Below are 19,681 nucleotides of genomic sequence, written 5' to 3' on the forward strand. Positions count from 1 at the left end.
GTGATCGCTCCCGTGGAGCCAGCGAGTAAGGTAGCTATGAGGGTAGACAAGCCCCTTGAGCCTCCTTGCCTGGCCCCTAACCCCGGTAACTAACTCGGGCTGCCCCTCCTCCAAAGGCGGGGCGCACCCAGCAGCCAATCAGACGTTTCCTTATAATCCGCCCCCGGCGAAGAGCCGCGGAGCTGGAGGGATTCCTCCGGCTGCCGAGGCGGCCAGCGGAGCGGAGCTCAGCGCTGTGTGCGGTATGGACCCGTTCCGCTGAAATCGGAGCCAGTCCGCTTTGCGCTGGCGGTGCGGGGCGGACGCGCCGGGAGAGGAGCAGCGTCTCTCTGAAGCAGACCCGGAAGGCTTTGCCGCTGTAAGGGGCCAGGATCAGAATAGACGCAGCGTCCTGGCCAGCAGGGCTGCTTCTTTCCGATCTGTTGCCATGCCGTTTGCTGCTAGGAGGCTGGGAAACCTGCCGTAACGCGGGCTGTTGGGTTGGCTGAGATCGCTGATGGAGCGTTTGGAAGGTGTGGGGCACGCGGCTGTCAGAGGCTGTATTCTGAGCCGGGACTTCCTACCTCGACTGCCAGCTGCTGTGAAAGCTGCAGTCCCTCCTGGCCAGGCAGCGGCCGCGGATTCCCGCCCCGCCGGAGAGCGTGGGGAAAGAACCAGTTTGGAAGATGGACGGTAGCAGGTGTAAGAACAAGGGGGCCTAGAGCCCGTGTGGGCCATAGGAGACAGGCCAGGGCTGTGGCACAGGTCAGAAATGGCGCTAAAACGGCGTTTGGTTCTAATAGGATCGTTACTGGGGAGCATAGTTTGGTTGCTGTGGATGGGCCCTTGAGAAGCACTCACTCTCCTGTCCCCCCTCTGTACCCAGATGAGTAGTAGTATGTCCCATCCCACACCAAAATGTAAAAGCAGGGGCAGCTCTAGCTTTTTTGCTGCCCCAAGCACAGCAGGCAGGCTGCCTTCGGCAATGTGCCTGCAGGAGGTCCCCGGTCCCGCAGATTCAGCGGCACGCCTGCGGGCGATCCACCTGTCCCGTGGCTTCGGTGTACCTGCTGCCGAATTGCCACTGAATCCGCAGGACTGGCGGAGCTCCCGAAGGCATGCCACCAAAGGCAGCTTGACTACCACCCTCACAGCGACCAGCAGGGCACCCCTTGTGGCTTGCCACCCCAGGCACGCACTTGGAGCGTTGGTGCCTGGACCCGCCCCTGTGTAAAGGACGGGGCTGTTGACTTCAACAGAGTCCAAGGTTCATCAAGCAACAAAGAGTCATGTGTCACCTTATAGACTAACAGACGTATTGGAGCATGAGCTTTCATGGGTGTATACCCACTTCGTCAAACACAAGGTTCATCAAGGCTCTGCAGAGGTTTTGAGGAGAATTGTTTACGTAGCACTTTCAACAGAAAAACTGACAACTGGCATTGGAAAAAATTGAAAGGAACCTTTTGGGAATGGATTGGATGTCTTTAATGGTCCTGCTGTTTTGAATGTATTGTTTATATTGACACTTAACATTTCTTGATCGTTAGTTGAATTTTGAAGGATAGCCTCTGGCAGAAGGATTACACTTATTTTTTTACAAGTTCACATTGGTTGAAAAGGTTATCTGATCTTGGATCTGCATTTAAGAGCCGTGGATAGCATTTTGATCCCTTTTTTTCTTAGGAAATTGTTGGCACATTAGCAATATGCCTGGTGACCTTGACATTGACTGATGATATTTTATATTTTGTGCTTATTAATTTTACTAGCTAACATCCACTAAGTTCATTTTTGTTTTATTTCTCAACAAAAATTGTGTGTGTGTGTGTGTGTGTAAATGCTGGACTGGACCAGCTTACCCGGTGGCGATTTAAAGGGCCCAATGCTCCAGCCGCTGTGGGGAGCCTGGGCCCTTTAAATCACCACCGGAGCTCCTTTAAATCACCAGAGTTAAAGGGCCCAGGGCTCCCCACAGCAGCTGGAGCCTTTGACCCTTAAAATCACTGCCTGAGCCTGGCTGTCAGAGCCACAGCAAGGATTTAAAGGGCCCAGGGCTCCAGCTGCTATGGGGAGCCCTGGTCCCTTTAAATCATCTCCAGAGCTCTGGCAGCGGGGCTCAGGCTGGGATTTAAAGGGCCCAGGGCTCTCCACTGCTTTACCGCATTATATCCGAATTCGTTTTGTATCGGGTCGCATTCTGTCGGGGTAGAGGTGTGTGTAGATAGATATAGATATCCTTATGGAAACTGCAGCAAAGGATGAAGTGAAGTTACAAATAAGAAGCTGAAAAAGAAAGAGAGAATGCACGTGGAGAATCCTGAATGGTTAAACTTTCATTAAACACAGAAGCTTTTTTCCCCCTCACTAATAAATGTATGAAGCTTTCTACCCAAGAGTTTGTTTTGTTACATTAACTTGTGCCCGTATTAAATGGCATAATACAACTGAAATCTTCTAATCTCTCTGTTTTCTTCTAGATATACAATGTCTTCTGGAAACATCCAGAAATCCCAGACATTAATTAAACCAGCATTCAGTGAAAAAGAAGCCATTGAATTAGTTGAAAGGGTATTTGGATTAAAAGTATCTGCGATCAGATCACTCCCTAGCTATGATGATCAGAATTTTCACCTTCACATTTCAAGAAGTGAGGGAATAGCAGACTGTGCTGACGAGTATGTTCTCAAAATCACCAACTGTGAAGATAGCCAGAATCCTGAACTCATTGCAGTGCAGACCCAGATCATGATGTTTTTGAATGTTGAAGGGTTTCCTTCAGCTACGCCCCATCTTACTAAGGACGGTAACATAATGTCTCTAGAATCATTAGGTGAGAGATTACAAAATCCTTCAAAAAAATTACCCTCTGCTTTGTCATCCTCGTGCCACAACAAGCTACCACTGAGTATCCCAAAGGATTTGTCCTAGTGATTGCAATTGGGCCGCATTCTCCTCTGTTACACTTGTATAAATCTGGAGTAATGCCACTGAAATCCACACCAGCATGAGTGACCTAGAGCAGCTGCATATCTGCAACAGTTGCCCTCTTTCAGGTGCTCAGCTTGCACATACAGCATTCTCTGAACTGTTGCAGTAGCAGTGTGTTGTAGGTTACTGTCCTACAGGTCCAGACACTGCTTCCAATCCACTGTCCCATCGAATTTTCTATTTCTGAAATGTAAGCACTTAAACTTTATAGGTGAAATATCACCTCTCCTCTGGGGAGGAGAGCCTTGACCAGAAAGCTCACTGCCAGCATATCCAGTGCACTGTAGAACTGTGCTAGGAAGACCAATTGCACCTGTGCAAGTGGAATGCCAGTGCTTTCTGTCCTACACTGGCACTACCATGGTGCAGGGAGTCCCAGGGCAAGAGGCAACTTAGGTGAGTCTTGCTCAGAATAAGTGCAATTGATAAAATGCTTGTGCACCCGTACAAACACTTGTGTGTGTAGGCATGTGAAGTGTATTAAAAGAGATGTTCAGGTAATTAGGCTAAAATTCTCTTGGTAGCTCTAGCAGGGTGTGACAAGGTGCTGGACAACAGCACTAGTACCAGCCTTCTGATCTCTGAAGCACCAGTTAAATTGCCCTGGAGTAAACTTGAGGGACAAAGCTGTGTGTAACTGATAATGTGGGATGGGCTGAAGAAAACCCAGAAGACATTAGCCAAGAAAGCAAAAAAGGCATGAGACAGACAGGCAGGCCTGAGAGAGCCAGAGCCAGGGGAGATCTCTCAGGGGAAAGATATCTTCTGTAAAGATAGTGGGGAGAATGCTGTGAATAGATTGCATACGCTGTTTGACCAGAAGAAGGTCTCTGAGCATAGGTGCTGGAATTAGGGGTTCAGGGGATGCTGCTGCACCCCCTGGCTTGAAGTAGTAATAACAACCCAAATCCATGTTTTCCATCTTCAGCACCCTCACTATAAAAATTGTTCCAGCACCACTGTCTCTGAGCAGTTTATGCCTAGAAAACAGACAGGAGTGGAATGATGCCTTGTCACACAGGGTCATAGCATGGTTTAACAGAGAACTGTGAATTCTCCAAAGGAATTTCTGCCCATATTAATTCTAATTTTTCAGTTAACTTCCATTTTTGTATTTGCTTTCTGCAAATGTTCTAATGTGTTTCTGGCAGGACTGTTTGTAGAAACAGCAAATATTGCAGTGAAGGAATCACCAACAAGGAATTTGGAATTCACAATCATGAGTATTCAGACCAGAAACTTAAGCCTATAGGCTATCCTCATCCATTAAGGGAACAGAAACATGCCATGTGACCTAGGTGGTCAGTCAAAATAACTTGAACTTCAAATAGTGAATGCATCAAACTGTTCACAAATAGAAACAGAACAGAAAAAGACTTAGTCATAAAAATTATTCAGAAAATACATTCAAATTAATAGAAGTGAGAAAATGCTGATCTGCTTGCAGGCAAATCACAAACAAAAAAAGGCAAACATCGTTAAATAAATCTTATTACAAGTTATTTCCCCAGCTCCATGGTTGGGGGATGTAGTTTCAAACACAGTTCAGACCCATCTACAATGCAAGAACATGCATGGTGGGAGAATACTCTATTGAACCTGGTTCCCCCAATCCTGTAAATCAATATGGTAACCAGGGCCATTGAGACTCGTCACTCTGATAGAGAAACCTGTTATTTTAGGTCCTCTTTAGGCCCACTGCAATCAATGCAAAGTCTGACATTGGTGTTGGATCAAGCCTTTTGTGTGCATGAAAGGGGAACCTTCCCAAGGTGTGTCACTCTCATACATAAAGGCAAGGAATTTCACTTACACTCCACATGCGCTGAGCATTAGCCTTTCCTAATGTCACCTAGTAAATCTGTTCTTTGAATTTGTCTCTTTTTGAGCTGAGTTTGATTTCGTTTGTGATGGGAGAAACCTCCTTGTCCTTGCACACAACAATCTTCAATGGAGTATGTTGAAATGATTCACAATCTATCTCTTTGCCTATTAGGTACTGGCTCTGTGACAAAAAAGTACATGGTGAGACTGCTGACCTACCTCCCAGGCATGACTGTGGCAACAATATCTACAAATCCTCACATTTTATATGAGATTGGGAAACTAGCTGCCAGACTGGATAAAACTCTCACAGAGGTGGGACTTTTTGTTCTCAGCATGCAAGTGGGAGTGATCTGTTTCCACCTAGTATTTTATGCACTTCATAACACGTATAACTAGCGACATCTCACAGTAACATCAGAGCCATTCACGAGTCCTGCAGCTTCAGAGCTACCTGCAAACACCACCTGAACACTGCAGACATAGAGTACTCAACACACAACAGTGCTCTTGTGCGTGGCTCTGTAGTACGTAACTATGCCCTAGCCATGGCTTTCGTTATTCTTTCCAGGCTTGAAAAGAGAACACAACCATGTTGTTAAGTACTACAAATCTGCGTCCACTTAGAACTTCACGTTTTTCACTATGTTTTGTATTGTGACCAACTGGAATGCCTCAGTGAACCAGGGTTAGAATTCGGAGTAGCAGCCGTGTTAGTCTGTATCCGCAAAAAGAACAGGAGTACTTGTGGCATCTTAGAGACTAGCAAATTGATTTGAATATAAACTTTTGTGGGCTACAGTCCAATGAAGTGGGGCTGTAGCCCACGAAAACTTATGCTCAAATAAATTTGTTAGTCTCTAAGATGCCACAAGTACTCCTGTTCTTTTTTCAGGGTTAGAATGTGGATTTTCCTGCTTGGACTGAGCTGTCTCCTCTGCCAGCTGCCTTCACCTCAAATAGCTTGTGGTTCCTATGGCTGCTCTGTTTTATGCCGGAACTGGTGCAGTGCAGCCCAGCCCAGAGGACAGGGGAGCAGTATCTAGCTTCCCCCAATCCTGTGTTGAATGGATCTCGAATGCAAGATTGAATCTAGTCCTTAGCCTTCAGCCATGTTCCTCAGTGCACATAATAGTGGATTATATTAGACAAGGTCCCCAAACCCACCTGTGGCTTTACTGTTTAACAGCATGTCTGCCCATTATTTTACCTTGTACTTTAGGGGATGTGTGATGCTCTTGTGGTTAAAGCACATAACTGGGAGTCTAAAGATTTGGGTTCTATTCCCAGCTCTTCCACAGACTTAGTGTGATCTTGGTCAAATTACTTCACCTCCCTGTCCCTCTCAGTAATGTTGCTGAAGAAATGTATATACTCCATCATGCTGGCGTATAGCCAGTTAAGGTACATCTATGTCACAATCGAGAGGTCTGACTGCAGTTTATGCAGCCATACCTAAGCTAGCAGAGCTGGCGCTAGGCATAAGCAGACCCGGGCAGCTCAAGGAGAATGCTTCCCGCACACAAGAGCTATGAAGCTGAATATGTAGATGTGTGTAAAGTTCTCTGAGATCCTTGAATGGAAGGCACTATAGAAATGCAAAAGACTTCATAGCAATGCACTCTGGCCCCTTTACATAGGGTTAAAGGGCCAGAGCACTATTAAGGGGTCCTAAAAGCCTCAGTTCTGGTGGGGGGATGATTTCCCTGGCAGAATCACTACAGCAGGCAGTGATGAGGCTGCTTCTGAGGACTCCCTTGCAAGCTCTGGTGTGTAGGGGGGAGAGGGGCGGTGCTTCAGAATCCGGTAGTGTGGAGATTCTGGACAATGCTGCATCCTACAGGGAAAGGCTGTCTGCCTTATTCCAGGGCCTCTACAACCCCTGGGGCAATCCAGGACCAGGAGGATACAGAGGAGGCTTAAAGCTACCATAGACCCCTACTGCATGGGCTGCACATTTTAGGCTGTGCCTCACAGAATCTTGCCCTATATGTCTTTCTTACTAATAGAGACACAAGGTGGGTGAGGTAATATTGTTTATTGGACCAGCTTCTGTTAGTGAGAGAGACAAGCTTTTGAGCCACACAGCTCTTCTTAGTCCTATTCTTCACAGAAGTTGGTCCAATAAAAGACATTACCTCACCCACTTTGACTCTAGTATCCTAGGACCAATATGGCTGCAACTATACTTTCTTTCTTATAGTTATTTGCCTTCTCCCTCTGGCTATTGTCTGTAATTTTGTTGACGGTGTACAGAAAATGTGTGCATTCCCAGTTTTAGATGTACTTTTATGATGGAGTCACGGTATTTTGAAGCACATTTCACTGTGTATTCAAAGTGAGGAATATTTTATCTCTTTGAACTTTCAAAATGCTGAATAGAGCAAAAGTGATGGTGTCTGCTCTTCAATGTGATTCCAGCAGGTCAGCTATTTTCAATTTTGATATGTCCTGAATTAGTGGAGAGTGTATTAGGCAGGAGCGATTCGTGTCTAATGTGTGACGCAGCGACTCAGGGAGCAGTCATTTTGCGACACCACATAAAAAATTCACTCACCTCCAAATAGCCTTCCCTTCCCTTCTCCACCCACTTAATCTCCTCTCCCTCACTTAAACTAAAAATTCTTCCTTCTCTTCTTTCCTCCCAGTGGAGAGATGTTCAGGCAAAATCACTTATGGCCAGCTAATGAGAACATCCTTACTTTGCTCCTTTTCATCAATTTAATTTGGCTTTCAGCTGAAAAATACGTATAGGAATTCTCAAGTATGATGATTATTGTTAAATGAGTCCCCCGGCAGTGAGCCTAGACTGGTGGGTCAGATTATGACTGTGAATGTGAAGGTATGTCTGCTCTGCACTCAGGAGGTGTGATAGCTGCACTTGTTGGCAATTCCAAGTTACCTTGCTAAAAATAGCAGTGAAGTTGCAGTGGCATGGGTTAGCTGTTAATATGTACTCAGGTGGGTAACTTGTGTCTCCCCCTATGTCGCTGCAATTTCACTGCCATTTTTAGCAAGTTAGGTCAATCAAAGCTAGCTTGCAAAGACAGTGCTGCCCCATTGGGGTCCCTAAGCAGGAATATTTTAGGGGGACCTCCCACACATAACACATAATAAAAGCAAATAGGGGGCCCTCCTTGAGCTGCCTGGGTCTGCTTATGCCTAGCGCCAGCTCTGCTAGCTTAGGTATGGTTGCATGAACTGCAGTCAGACCTCCCGACTGTGACATAGATGTACCTTAACTGGCTATATGCCAGCATGATGGAGTATATACATTTCTTCAGCAACATACCTTCCTATTTGTGATCTCGTCCAATCCCCCTTAACTACACTGAAGAATCATTAGCCATAACTTCACCTGGCAATAAGAACAAAAGAGAATCTCCCCCTATTCTTTAAAATCCCTTTTAAATTGAATGTGTGTGCTGATGATTAGTGCACTGTTCTATGGAGTTTATTGCAGCTTTGGAGGCCAAAAAACTTTCGGATCCAGTGTGCCCCACGGTTGTGCTAGACCTTTTTCAGAGGGGGCAGATAAAAACTCTGATCTAAATGCCTCTGGACTTTGTGAGAATTTGGATCTGAATCCAAACTTTGCAGCTCATGAGCCAGCCATTCTTAGGGATTTTAACAGCTAGTGACTGGGACTATGTACATTTGCAGCCTGAAAATCACTTTCATTCATCATTACAGCTATATCAGGCGCTGCCCAGTGCATGAGAGATGATTTAAGAGATGGTTTCTGAAGGTATCGGAACAGAGGCATGCTCTTTTTGTGAGTGAATAAAGCTAGCACGCAGGACAATACTGTTAGAGAGGAAGGATAGTGCACTGGATAGGAAATCAGGAGATCTGAGTTCAGTTCCTTGCTCTGGCACAGACTTCCTGTGTGACTTTGAGAAAGCCACTTTTATTCTCTCTCTGCCTCTGTTCCCCATCTGTAAGATGAGGATAATAGTACTTCCTCACCTCCCAAAGGTTTTGTAAGGATTAAATACATTAACAATGGTGAGGTTCTCAGATACTGGTAACAGGAGCCATAAAAGTACCTAAGGGCTGGTCTACACGGGGGGAGGTCGATCTAAGATACGCAACTTCAGCTACGCTATTCGTGTAGCTGAAGTCAAAGTATCTTAGTTCGACTTACCTGGCATCCTCATGGCAGCTAGTCGACTGCCGTGGCTCCCCCGTCGACGCTGCTTACTCCTCCTGCCAAGGTGGAGTACGGGTGTCGATTCACGGATCGATTTATCGTGTCCAGATGAGACATGATAAATCAGTCCCCGATAGATCGATTACTACCCACCGATCCGGCAGGTAGTGTAGACGTACCCTCAGATAGGTAGATCTATATGGATTAAATATATATATATACACCCAAGGAAAACTGGACAGAATCAGCCTATTGTGTCTGTCTGCAACTCCTTTCTCTATTAGTGCTAACCTCCCAATGACTGTCTTCAGAGCCAGAGTTCAGGTATGAGGTCTTAGCCATGCCCATAATTAGCATAACCCTTCATGTAGGAAAAGCTTCTTCTATTAATAGATTGTCCTCCATAATAGAATTGCTGCTTGACCTTAACTGCTCTGTGGCTCATCAGCAAAATGGAGATACTATTGACTACTAATGGGTGTTGTGAGGCTGATTTCATTAATATTTGTACTGTGCTTTGAGATCCTCACAGGGAAGGTGCTAAAGAAGGGAAAGGTAGTATTACTATTATGTATTTATTATGTGAAGTGGACATCCCAGAAGCTCAACTGGCTGAATTTTTTGAAAATTCATTTTGACCTGACTCTTTTTATAGTAACCATTTGAACCATTACCAGTTAACACTGGTACAGATTGGTACACTTGTAACAGAACAGTTGTGCATAATATGCAGACATTTGTGACAATTCCCTTAATGTGCTGTTTCCAGTCAAATAAATTTTAAACCGGATGGAATGCAAAGTAAGGTCTTCCTTTCATCTTTGATTAAACAAAGTAATGAAGGCCAATAAATCAGCTAGTAATTGAGTTTCTGTTACATAAGAGAACTTTGTGCTATGTAGTACTTTTCATTAACCTCTACTTCTAATTTTCTTGCTACAGACTTCAGATAATTGTGCTACTGAAATTTGAATGCCAGCATTACTGACCATGCTTTTAAATGTTAAGCGCATTTATCAGTGTGGGAAAGATAATTTAGTGTTACAAGAATCCATGGTGTTAAAATGCAATTCGGTTGAAACAATTTAAATAGACAAGCTGCTCTCAGACTATATATATATATGTTACATTATCTGAAGAGAGAGAGAGAATAGATAATTAACTTTAATGGAGAATGGGGAAAAATCCATATGCTCTATATAACTTCAGTTATACAGTTTTATTTATTTAAAAGGAATAACCTTCTTCTTGTCACTCGAGACACACAAAATCTAAGGTTACTATAGCTGATAGATAGTAGAGGAAAATAATTTCCTTTTTTCCCCCGTTAGTTTCCATGTACATTTGACAGCACTTTGTATATAGTAAGTTTTTCACTGTTTCCCCATTAGATTCTCTGTTTACCTTTGTGGGTCTTATAGAGACTTAAGGGAGAGGAAAAACATTTTAAAAATAGCAACATGTTATGGTAAAACCATAAACATTAGCAGGGGATACTCTAAGGAAGGTATAGAACCTGAATACCGTATAACTTGTATTTTAAAACTGAGTAGAGTTCACACTGATGGTGTCCATCTCTCCTGAACAGCTGACATTGCCTGTTATAGAAGGTTAAAATTGCAATGTTTGATCACCAAGTGGCATTGTTCTTACTAGTGCAGTACTTCTTATTGCATCAGAGATGCTGTAATAGTATGTAGTCACATTTTAGTTTTGAGGCAGTATCCTGTTCATTTTCTTCTCTGTGATTTTCATCCATATTTCTATTTTCAATTATCCCAAACCAAATAAACTATATCAAACCAGCTGGGGGCTAGATTTGCCACTGCAGTGTGCTTTTGCACTGCACCACTGGCAGAATCTGCCCCTAAAACTAGCTTAGCCAAGCCAACCCAACGAGATTGTGCCAATATAAAAATGGCGAAAATTAAGAAAGATACTGGTATGCCACTCCTCCTCTATGCTGCTTTCAGAAATTACCTGTGCATGTGCAAGAGAGAGAATGGCTTAGTGGCCTAAAGATTGTTTGAAATACCTAGATTCCCTGGATACACAGGGTCAAATCAGAGTACAGTTGACTTGGCTGTTCATCTTTTCAAAGTAAATAAAACAAGATGCAGTTAATTTACTGCATACAGATCTTATGGGTGAGCGTCTGCCTGTGTTGAATGGACTTTTTTATAAGCCTAGAGCTTTGCTCCATTATCATTGGACCAAGTTTCCTATCCCTTGCACTGTTGTGCAGTATGCTGAGAGCCAGCTGGTTGGCCAAGTCTGTCCCAGAAGTGGTTGCATTTAAGTGGTCAGATTGTATCCACTTTTGGTAAATACCTTCAGATTCTGTCTCTTTTACACTTTGGCAGCAGTGTATGTATAGCTTGTTGTGCCCAAAAAGTGTTATTGAATGTATGCAATTTGAGAGGCACTGTGGGATTCTTACAGATTAAAGTTTCTACGTGTATGTAAGATATTATCATCACCAGCACTTCTATAAAATTTTAAAGAATGATGAATTGCTTAAATTAATCTTTGTTACTAAAAGATGTAGGTTGGGTATCAATGTACTGAACCAATCATCTTCCAGGACACTGTTGGTATTGTTTCCCTGATCAGCTAGTCAAATTTTGGGGTACTGGGGATGTTCCTGGTGAAAGTAGAAATTGATGGAGTCTGGTATTTTCTTTGATGCAATCTTAAGTATTTACAAGAAATGTACCAAGTCCTGCTTTTCCAAATGCAGGAGGAACCAAAAACAAAAGGAGGAGTTTCTTAGCTTACAGCCCAAGCCCCTTTAGCCAACAGCCCCAAAAGCCCTCTCTCTAGCTTTTTCCAGGATGACACTGTGCTCAGATGCTACTGCTCGGCTTTTTTGCTTTTTTCCTCTGTCCCTCTCTCTGTTCTTATCTGTCCTCAGTTTCTGTGTTCTCTGCTTCTCTCTTTTTAGGTGTGGCCCTTAAGTGTTTCTTACAACTATCTTAAGGGAAAGATTTTCACACTTCGGCTTGAATGAGGCTTTAATTTCAGACCATCACAAGGTTTCACATGGTATGAATGTCAAAGCAAAGCCCCTTCTCCATGGACTTGATCCAAAGCCCATTAAAATCAATGCATTCTAACTGACTTCACTGAGCATTGGATCAGGCCACTTCTTCATTGTAGCAGAGCTGTTGTGTACAGTCTTTTTGTCTTTCTTGTGTTTTCTTTAAGAAATTCCATCATCCATCAATAAAAAGTCTGCATCGAGGGAAGTTCATTTGGAACTTGGCAAATGTTCCTCTTCTAGAGCAGTATATTCATGCCCTGGGCCAGAACAGTTATCGTGAAGTTGTGGAGCAAGTTATTCAGCAGTTCAAAGATAAAATAGTACCCAAGCTAAGGAATTTTCGAGCCTGTGAGTATTTTTAATGCAATTATACTGTAATGTGATGTAAGACATTTTTAAAAGGGAATGTGTTTGTAAGAGGTGGCAAATTCAGGGGATAAATTATTTACTTTATCCAAAGGACATGTACAGATTTCCACACAATGCACCATGAGCATGCCTCAGAAACAGGACTGGGAGGGAATCATCTCCATGAATGAAAGAGGAGTTCAGTCTCAGGGCTTGTCTACACTGGCACTTTACAGTGCTACAACTTTCTCACTCAGGGGTGTGAAAAAACATCCCCCTGAGCACTGCAAGTTGCAGCACTGTAACATGCCAGTATAGCCAGTGCATCAGCGCTGGGACCTACACCCCTCGTGGAGGTCGGGGTTTTTTAGCGCCACGACTCCACAAGCCACGTTAAAGGGCTGCTGTGGCTGCGCTTTAATGTTGCCAGCATAGACAAGTCCTCTGAGACTGCCACCTACAGTGAAGGTTTTCATTATGTAGACACCAAATGGTAGAGAGACTACTAACTCAGAGACTACTAACTCATTTAATATAGGCCACCGGACAGCCATCAGATAGCAATGTCTTTGAAGCCCTCTGTGCGATCCATTGCATTTGGAATGCACTTAGCATATTGTGGGTGTTGCCACAAGTTAAATAATAAATTATCACAATCCCATTGCCAGTTGGCATCTAGTCACCTATTACGTAGGATTAATGAAGCTAAGGTTCTTATTAGGAAGCAGTGAGACAAAGCAAGGCATCATGGATTACAGGAATATTGTCATGCCTTAGTTTTGTTATGAGATAGATAAGTATATATATCCATTTACACTCCGAGTATTCACATATGATGAGGAAATCAAGTGCATATTTTCAGAGTGGTTTTCTTAAGAGAATGAAAAAAGCCAGAGGAAAGTTTCTTCTGTTTATTATTTATACATAATACTTTTCCCATTTTTTCTGCATTTAGGTATCAATCACGGGGACCTCAATGACCACAATATCTTATTAGATTCCAACACTACTTCACCAGAGAATCCACAATATAGAGTGTCTGGTATTTTGGACTTTAGTGACATGAGCTATGGTTACTATGTATTTGAATTAGCAATAACTATCATGTACATGATGATTGAGAGCAAGGATCCTCTCAGTGTAGGAGGGCATGTTCTTGCAGGGTTTGAAAGCGTTGTACCATTGTCAACAGAGGAGAGAGATGCCCTGTTTCTCTTGGTAACTGGTAGATTTTCCCAATCACTTGTAATAGCCTCATACACTTCCCTCTTGTATCCTGAGAACAAAGAATACCTAATGATCACCGCAAAAACTGGATGGAAGCATTTATTAAGAATGTTTGACGTGGGCCAAGAAGCTGTAGAGAAGATTTGGTTTGAGACTGCAAAAGCATATATGAACAATGAAGGTGTGTAGCTTTCATACCTTTATTACAGACACAAATGTTCATATACTTACAAGTAAAGATGCACCTAATAAATTATGTAATTGTACAATTTGTATTCACTACATTATAAAAAGTAATTTTAAGATAAAATAATGCCTTGTGAATGTTTTCAGAGATGTATCAATGGCTCTTAAGACAGTGATTTTTTTTAAAAACTACAAGGTGTCTGCTCATGTTCAGTTACCAGAGCCGTGCATGCACACTGAATACTTACACACCCAAACAGCCAGTTATTTATATGCCTAGAGACACTTGGCTTGCTAAATGTGCATTGAAATTGTACATTTTTTTCACAGGTAATTGTCCGTGTACAGTTTAGAAAATTGGGCTCAACATTGTTACCTAGCAGCTCTGTGTTCTTGGGGAACCAGGGCACAGTACCCAGCCTGTCTGACTCATGGAAGACCTCCCCCGTTTTCTCCTGTCTCCTCCCCCCTCCCCGAACCAAAACGAATCAGAAGAAAGACTTACAAAAAGCAATGAAAAGGCAGTGGGAGACACACCTAAACCCCTGGGATAAGGGTGACAGGATTAAGGAAACTCTCCTAGCCCCATTTGCATCGAAGATGGGACAAGGAAGCATCTCTATTGGCATACAGAATGGAGAACAGAGATTCCAAGGCAAGAACCACACAGAACTCTGGGCCCAGAAAAGCAAGGAAACGGTGCATCATGGGAATCTCTGCTCCAGATGTTAATGAACCCACACCTGCACACACCCAGCTCAGCAGTTAACAGACCAATTCTAGTATTGGTATCCAAAATAGCGAAGCTCCCTAATTGGGTTGTGAGCTCCCTCCCAGGAACACGGCCCATAGCCAGAAATAATCAGCTCCTGTTGTCTAGCCTGAACAAAAAGACTTTGGTATACTCCCCTGAGCCATCAGTTTACACATAAACAAATCTAGTGTTCTCCCTTGAACCATTGCTGTTTCTCTACAAAAACCCCTACCCATGCTCAAGTAAGTGTTCTGATGCCTGATCCAAAATCTGCATCAGTTCCATTGGGACTTCATCTTCTCCTAACTGATCGTGCTGAGGGCTCTGCCTGTCTTCAGCACTACAGACCCTGAACTACCACCAGCATCTGGGACCTCTGATAGATTCAAGCTTCACAGAGTGGTGAGAACCCATCTTTCCCTCTCTCTCTCTCTTTCTCAGTTTAGCCTTCTGACCCTGACTTGTGTGATTAGTTATAACTTTCTAAACCTGATTTTTATAATCAAATTTAAGTTAGATTTAGTATAACTGTTTTGTTTGGTTGGTTCCCCTATGGTTATTACCTGGCAATAAATAACTTTCATGATTAAGCTGGTTGCTTTCTCTCTCTTTCTCTCCCCCCTTGGGTGTTTTTTGGTTTCCTCATTTGCTCTGCAGCAACACTCCTCGTACCTAAGCTAAAAGATCCCTGCAGCACCCAAAAACCAAGGGCCTATGAGGGTGGCAGCTTGGAAGTGCTGTTTAACACACTCTACTGAGTCCAGGGACATATTAGGGGTCAGCTTGGGAGTGCTGATTAACCCAGTCCTCTCAGTTAATGTATGTGTTCGTCTGATTCTGGGGTTGGAAGAACCCAGCCCTGGGGAACGTAGGTCCTGCAGGATAGTGCCATTGGAAGGGAACTTGCAGCAGGGAGAAGTAGAGCTCCATATGAGAACACAAGTGACACAACCACTACATTGGTAGAAGTACAGAATCCTCCCCCTCCCCCTAAGAATAACCCTAATAAATGAGCATACCCCAAAGTAACAGACAAAGCTGGTAACAACATGTTTCTACTCCAGTTTTGGGCTGCCAGTACAGAAAAGATGTGGACAAATTGGAGAGAGTCCAGCAGAGAACAATGAAAATTATCGGGGCGCTGGGGCACATGACTTACGAGGAGAGGCGGAAGGAACTGGGCTTGTTTAGTCTGTATAAGAAAAGAGTGAGGGGGGATTTGATAGCAGCCTTCAGTTTCCTGAAGGGGGGTTCCAAAGAGGATTGAGCTCGGCTGTTCTCAGTGATGGCGGATCACAGAACAAGGAGCAATGATCTCAAGTTGCAGTGAGGGAGGTCTAGGTTGTATATTAGCACTGTTTCACTAGGAATGGGTTACCTAGGGTGGTGGTGGAATCTCCATCCTTAGAGGTTTTTAAGGTCAGGCGTCACAAAGCCTTGGCTGGGATGATTTAGTTGGTGTTGGTCCTGCTTTGAGCAGTGGTTGGTCTAGAAGATGACCTAAGATCTCTTCCAACCCTAATCTTCTATGATACTCTGTAAATCTAGCTAAAGGCTATTGAAATCAATGGAAATATTCCCCTAAATTTCAGTGAACTTTGGATCTAGTTCTTAATCATACTTGTCCATATTTGCCTGATCATATGAAGTATATTTTCAGATAAATTCCCCATGTTTAATTTTGGCACAATACACAACATTTATTTTACCATTTTAATCTTTGCCAGTTGAGATTTTATTTCATATGGACTTTTTTACAATGTCTTTTGGAGAATTCAAATGTACTGCAAGGACACAGCAGTAATTCCACCTGGATACATGCAAAACTAAGTGGTATCAACGTGCCAGTCCTTCACACTAATACTGTGGTTGCTGGCATAACCTTGTTGAACATAAGAACAGCCACACTCGGTCAGACAAAAGGTCCCTCTAGCCCAGCATCCTGTTTTCCAACAGTGGCCAATGCCAGGTGCCCCAGAGGGATTGAACAGAACAAGTAATCATCAAGTGATCCATCCCCTGTCACCCATTCCCAGCTTCTTGCAACAGAGGCCAGGGACACCCTCCCTGCCCATCCTGGCTAATAGCCATTGATGGGCCTATCTTCCATGAACTTCTCTAGTTCTTTTTTGAACCCTGTTATAGTCTTGGCCTACATCCTCTGGCAAGGAGTTCCACAGGTTGTCTGTGTGTTGTGTGAAAAATATTTCTTTTTGTTTTAAACCTGTTGCCTATTAATTTCATTTGGTGGCCCCAGTTCTTGTGTTATGAGTAAATAACAGTTCCTTATTGACTTTCTCAACATCAGTCATGATTTTATAGACCTCTATCATACCTCCCCTTAGTCATCTCTTTTACAAGCTGAAAAGTCCCCATCTTATTGATCTCTCCTCCTATGGCAACCTTTCCATACCCCTAATCATTTTTGTTGCCCTTTTCTGAACCTTCTTCAATTTCAATATATCTTGTGATGGGGTGATCCCATCTGCATGCGGTATTCAAGATATGGGCATACCAGGAATTTATATAGAGGCAACATGATATTTTCTGTCTTATTATCTATCCCTTTCTTAATGATACCCAACATTCTGTTTGCTTTTTTGACTGCTGCTGCACATTGAGTGGATGTTTTCAGAGAACTATCCACAATGACGTCAAGAGCTCTTTCATCTAACTTAGGCTCCATCATTTTATATGTATAGTTGGGATTATGTTTTCCAGCGTGCATTACTTTACATTTATCAGCACTGAATGTCATCTGCCATTTTGTTGCCCAGTCACCCAGTTTTGAGAGATGCTTTTGTAGCTCTTCGCCATCTGCCTGGGACGTAACTATCTTGAGTAGTTTTGTATCAGCTGCAAATTTTGCCACCTCACTGTTTACCATTTTTCCCCAGATCATTTATGACTATACTGACCAGGACTGCACCCAGGTCAGACCCCTGGGGGACACGCTATTTCTCTCGCCAATCTGGTTACTGAAGAAGCATTGAGGAGCCTGCAGTGCCCTGGCGCCAGGCCGAGCAGATTCAGGGCCTCCCCAGGGTTGGTGCATTCTCAGTGACAAGGGGGTTAGTGAGGCAGTGCCAAGGCTGCCCGGGGGGGGGCAAGTGGAGCAATTTACCCCAGGCCCTGGGCTCCACAGGGGCCCCACAAGAATGGCTGAGGCTCCCTCCCCAGCCCCACCCAACCCCGTCTCCGCCCCTCTCTCGGAGCCTCAGCCCATCCAGCAGCATCCCGGACAGCTGCAGCGTGGCTCCGACTGGGCCCCTGAGCTCCACCCCACTCAGAGCTGTGGTAAGGAGGTGGGGTTGCGAGCTCCAGGCTGAGCTCAGCTGCCTCCGCTCGGCATGGAGCTCGCAGCCCCACTCCCTTACTACACAGCTCTGAGTGGGGCGGAACTCAGGAGCCCCGACGGAGCAACGCTGCAGCTGTCGAGCAAAGCTCCTGGATGCGCTGAGGCTCTGGGTGAGAGGGAAGCCGGGGGTAAGGAGCCAGGGCCGGGGCTGGGGGTGTTGAATAAGGGGCAAGAAGTCCCAGGAACAGTCAGGGGACAGGGAGGGGGCAGAGGTTCGGGGGACAGAGAATGGGGTGGTTGGATCGTGGGCATTCCGGGGGTCTGTCAGGACTCAGTGGGGGGTGGATAGGGGTCGGGGCAGTCAGGGGACAGGAAGCAGGGGTGAGGTCTTGGGGTGGTGGTTGGGGGTGGAGTATCTGGGGGATGGTGAGAAGACAAGGAGCAGGATGGGTCTGGGATTCTGAGGGGGGCGGGCAGTCGGGGGCAGGAAGTGAGTGGGGATCAGATAGGGGGCAGGACCAGGCTGTTTGGGAGGCACAGCCTTCCCTACCCTAAAGCTAATTCAGCAGTTTGAGGCTTGCAGAAGAGCCAAGCTATTAGCTTTTCCATTAGGGCTACCATCCCTTTCACTTCTCAAATGCCAAATTATAGTCTATATTTAACTTCAGTGCCACAGGGAGATTCATGTCAGGGGAGGGTAGCTTCATTTAAAATTAGCCACTGAGGGGCTATGAGAAGAGCAATATCATACACCACCTACCTCCTTCCCAACCCTACCAAGGGAGACCGCCCCCCCCCCTGCATTCCCTGAGGCTCCAGAGGGGTTAATTCAATAGTTCTCAAACTTTTATACTGGTGACCCCTTTCACATAGCAAACCTCCCAGTGTAGACCTCCCCACCTTAAAAATTAAACACATTTTTTTATATATTTAACACTGTTATAAATGCTGGAGGCAAAGCGGGGTTTGAGGTGGAGGCTGACAGCCCACGACCCCCAGTAATAACCTTGTGACCCCTTAAGGGGTCCTGACCCCCAGTTTGAGAACCCCGGGTTAATTTAATGTTAGCACCCTGTGTCCATTCACATGCATGTGCTATTTTGAGCATTTTTCACAACATAGGGCTTGTCTACATCACAAAGTTGCAGCGCTGGTGAGGGGGTTACAGCGCTGCAACTTAGGAGGTGTACACATCTGCAGGGCATCACCAGCGCTGCAACTCCCTGTTTGCAGCGCTGGCCGTACTCCCGTTTTGTCTCGGGTGTAGAGGATCCAGCGCTGGTGATCCAGCGCTGGTAATCAAGTGTAGACACTTACCAGCGCTTTTCTTGACCTCCGTGGAATAAGCAGGTATCCCAGCATACCTGAGGAAGCCTCTGGTAATCAAGCAGGTCTCCTTCCCCGGTTTGCTCTCGCGTTCCCCGAACCCCCGAGCAAGCAGGTCTCCTTCCCTGCGGTTTGCTCTCGCGTTCCCCGAATCCCCGAGCAAGCAGGTCTCCTTCCCTGTGGTTTGCAGTGGGGTTCGGGGAACGCGAGAGCAAACCGCGGCGAAGCTGGTCTCCTTCCCCGGTTTGCTCTCGCGTTCCCCGAACCCCCGTGCAAGCAGGTCTCCTTCCCTGCGGTTTGCTCTCGCGTTCCCCAAATCCCCGAGCAAGCAGGTCTCCTTCCCCGCGGTTTGCTCTCGCGTTCTCCGAATCCCCGTGCAAGCAGGTCTCCTTCCCTGCGGTTTGCTCTCGCGTTCCCCGAATCCCCGAGCAAGCAGGTCTCCTTCCCTGCGGTTTGCTCTCGCGTTCCCCGAATCCCCGAGCAAGCAGGTCTCCTTCCCTGCGGTTTGCAGGGGGGTTCGGGGAACGCGAGAGCAAACCGCGGCGAAGCTGG

The 19,681-nt window shown here is 45.1% G+C and overlaps 1 protein-coding gene and 1 long non-coding RNA gene across 5 annotated transcripts; one reads left to right on the plus strand and one right to left on the minus strand.

Annotated features, from left to right (window-relative positions):
- The first annotated feature begins 161 nt into the window (after positions 1–161).
- HYKK (hydroxylysine kinase) lies at positions 162–14,261 on the plus strand. Of its 4 annotated transcripts, none has more exons than XM_030577225.1 (6): positions 162–242; positions 2,460–2,812; positions 4,967–5,109; positions 12,155–12,338; positions 13,294–13,746; positions 14,082–14,261. In XM_030577225.1, the coding sequence occupies exons 2-6, from the start codon at positions 2,467–2,469 to the stop codon at positions 14,102–14,104; spliced, it is 1,149 nt and encodes a 382-aa protein (XP_030433085.1). In that variant the 5' UTR covers positions 162–242; positions 2,460–2,466; the 3' UTR covers positions 14,105–14,261. The 4 variants fall into 4 exon arrangements, with proteins under 4 accessions (XP_030433085.1, XP_030433083.1, XP_030433084.1 ...); XM_030577223.1 differs by having other exon boundaries at positions 174–744; XM_030577224.1 differs by having other exon boundaries at positions 175–358.
- LOC115658397 lies at positions 9,102–18,730 on the minus strand. The gene is made up of 4 exons (XR_004002267.1): positions 18,720–18,730; positions 15,808–15,820; positions 14,709–14,713; positions 9,102–11,120 (listed from the first exon to the last, which is right to left on the minus strand). It is a non-coding gene; the product is annotated as an uncharacterized LOC115658397 (long non-coding RNA).
- Between the last annotated feature and the right edge of the window lie 951 nt (positions 18,731–19,681).

The sequence above is a fragment of the Gopherus evgoodei genome, chromosome 10 (genome assembly GCF_007399415.2).
Source record: "Gopherus evgoodei ecotype Sinaloan lineage chromosome 10, rGopEvg1_v1.p, whole genome shotgun sequence".
Taxonomy (NCBI): domain Eukaryota; kingdom Metazoa; phylum Chordata; order Testudines; family Testudinidae; genus Gopherus; species Gopherus evgoodei.

Excerpts from the sequence above, each read along its gene's own strand:
- HYKK (XM_030577225.1), top strand. The coding sequence starts at position 2,467 with ATGTCTTCTGGAAACATCCAGAAATCCCAGACATTAATTAAACCAGCA. Across the intron at positions 5,110-12,154 it reads TGGATAAAACTCTCACAGAG|AAATTCCATCATCCATCAAT; the intron begins GTGGGACTTTTT and ends GTTTTCTTTAAG. Across the intron at positions 12,339-13,293 it reads GCTAAGGAATTTTCGAGCCT|GTATCAATCACGGGGACCTC; the intron begins GTGAGTATTTTT and ends TTCTGCATTTAG.